Genomic DNA, 1,585 nt, shown 5'->3' with positions numbered 1-1,585 from the left:
CGGCGTGTGTTGGGCTGCGGGCGAGCGGGGGGCATCAGCGCCCACACGGCCCCCGGGTGCCCAGGGGAAGGGGACAGGGACGGGGATGGGGATGTGATGGGGATGGGGAAGGGGGTGGGGATGGGGATGATGAGGAGGATGAGGACCAGTGTTGGGATGGAGATGAGTATGGCAATGGATCGGGTGTGGGGATTGGGAATGAGTTTTAGGACGGGGTTTGGGGGTGAGGATGAGGCTGGAGGATTGGGATGAGGACAGGGATGGAGATGAGGACAGGACTTGGGGTGGAGATGAGGATGGGGATGGGGACAGGGAGGTGCGGTACCGTTGGGGTCAGTGAGCCCCCAGCCAGTGGTGACGCAGGTCATGCCCCCTGGGAAGTCGTCAGTGGCCTGGGGCAGGCAGACGGGGGACACACTGGCCGACAGCCGCGCCGGGGTGGCCAGTTTGAGCAGGGTGATGTCATCGCGGATGGTCAGCATGTTGAACCTGGGGTTCTTGAAGACCTGGAGCAGGGGGCACCGCTCCCAGCGCCCGCACCCCCAGCCAGGGTGCCGGGCACCGGGGACTCCACAGGGTCTGATGGGGACTGATGGGGATCCCAGGGACCGACAGCGACCCTGGGGACTGACGGGGGCCCCCGGGGAATCGCCCTGTGGGTGCCAGGCTGACGGGGCCCCTGGGGTGCAGATCCCAGCCCCAAGGGCACAGAGGAGCAGGGACGCAGTGGGGACTCATGGGGATCCCAGGGAGCAGACCCAAAGCCCTGGGCTGAAAGGGACCTGGGGAGCAGATCCCAACCTAGGGACAGAAGGGTGGCAGGGACACCCCAGGGCCGCCCCAAGGAGCAGGGACACCAGCGGGGACAAGACGCCAAGAGCTGGGCTGAAGGGGACCTGGGGAGCAAACCCTTGCCCCTGAGGCATGGGGCAATGGGGACACTCCAGGGACCAGGAGCACCAAGAGGGAGTCAGGGGGACCCCGGGGGCGGCAAACTCCAAATCCCCAGCTGAGCTGCACCCAGGGAGCAGGTGACAACCCCAGGCACCAATGGGTGCCAGGGACCAGACCCCAATCCTCAGGATGACAGATCTACCAACGAGCCCATGTTCCACCCAGAGATGCCGATGGCTGGAGACCTTGGGGCTGCTCAGGACCCCCCCCAGGGCAGGTCCCTGACCCCCATCCCTTGCAGTCCTCGGGATGGGATCCTGACCCCCGGGATGAGGGGGAGCAGGGACACCCCAGGGGACCCAAGCCTCAGGCTAAGGGGACCAGGGACTCCCTGGGGACCCAACCCCCACGACAAGAGTGACCCAGACCCACAGGGCTCCCCGTGGTGGCCATGGCACCAGTACCTTCTCAATGGTCAGCCTCTGTTCGTCAGGGGAGGGCGACAGCTGGTCGTACGCACCCACCACCACGGTGTCAGTGGTCCTGGGCACGGGCAGGCACTGAGCACCGGGCACTGACACGGGGATAGGGGCTTCCTTGGGGACCCCATGCCCATGCCCAGCCCCGGGCCGGCTGGCGTAGAGCCAGTGCCTACCTGACGCCACAGTGGGCAGCAGTGACCACCCAGTTC

General features: G+C 66.6%; 1 protein-coding gene across 1 annotated transcript; it reads right to left on the bottom strand.

The window, feature by feature from the left end:
- Positions 1 to 325: 325 nt before the first annotated feature.
- Positions 326 to 1,581, bottom strand: LOC104133960 (chymotrypsinogen 2-like; the record flags this gene model as incomplete). Its single annotated transcript, XM_009647435.2, has 3 exons — positions 326 to 506; positions 1,359 to 1,437; positions 1,550 to 1,581. Coding segments are annotated over 3 exons (292 nt in total), but the record flags the coding sequence as incomplete, so codon positions are not given.
- Between the last annotated feature and the right edge of the window lie 4 nt (positions 1,582 to 1,585).

The sequence above is a fragment of the Egretta garzetta genome, unplaced genomic scaffold, assembly GCF_000687185.1.
Source record: "Egretta garzetta isolate BGI_Z169 unplaced genomic scaffold, ASM68718v1 C8723082, whole genome shotgun sequence".
NCBI lineage: Eukaryota > Metazoa > Chordata > Aves > Pelecaniformes > Ardeidae > Egretta > Egretta garzetta.
Note: the sequence above shows the minus strand (reverse complement) of the source record. Positions and strands in the feature narration are given on the sequence as shown.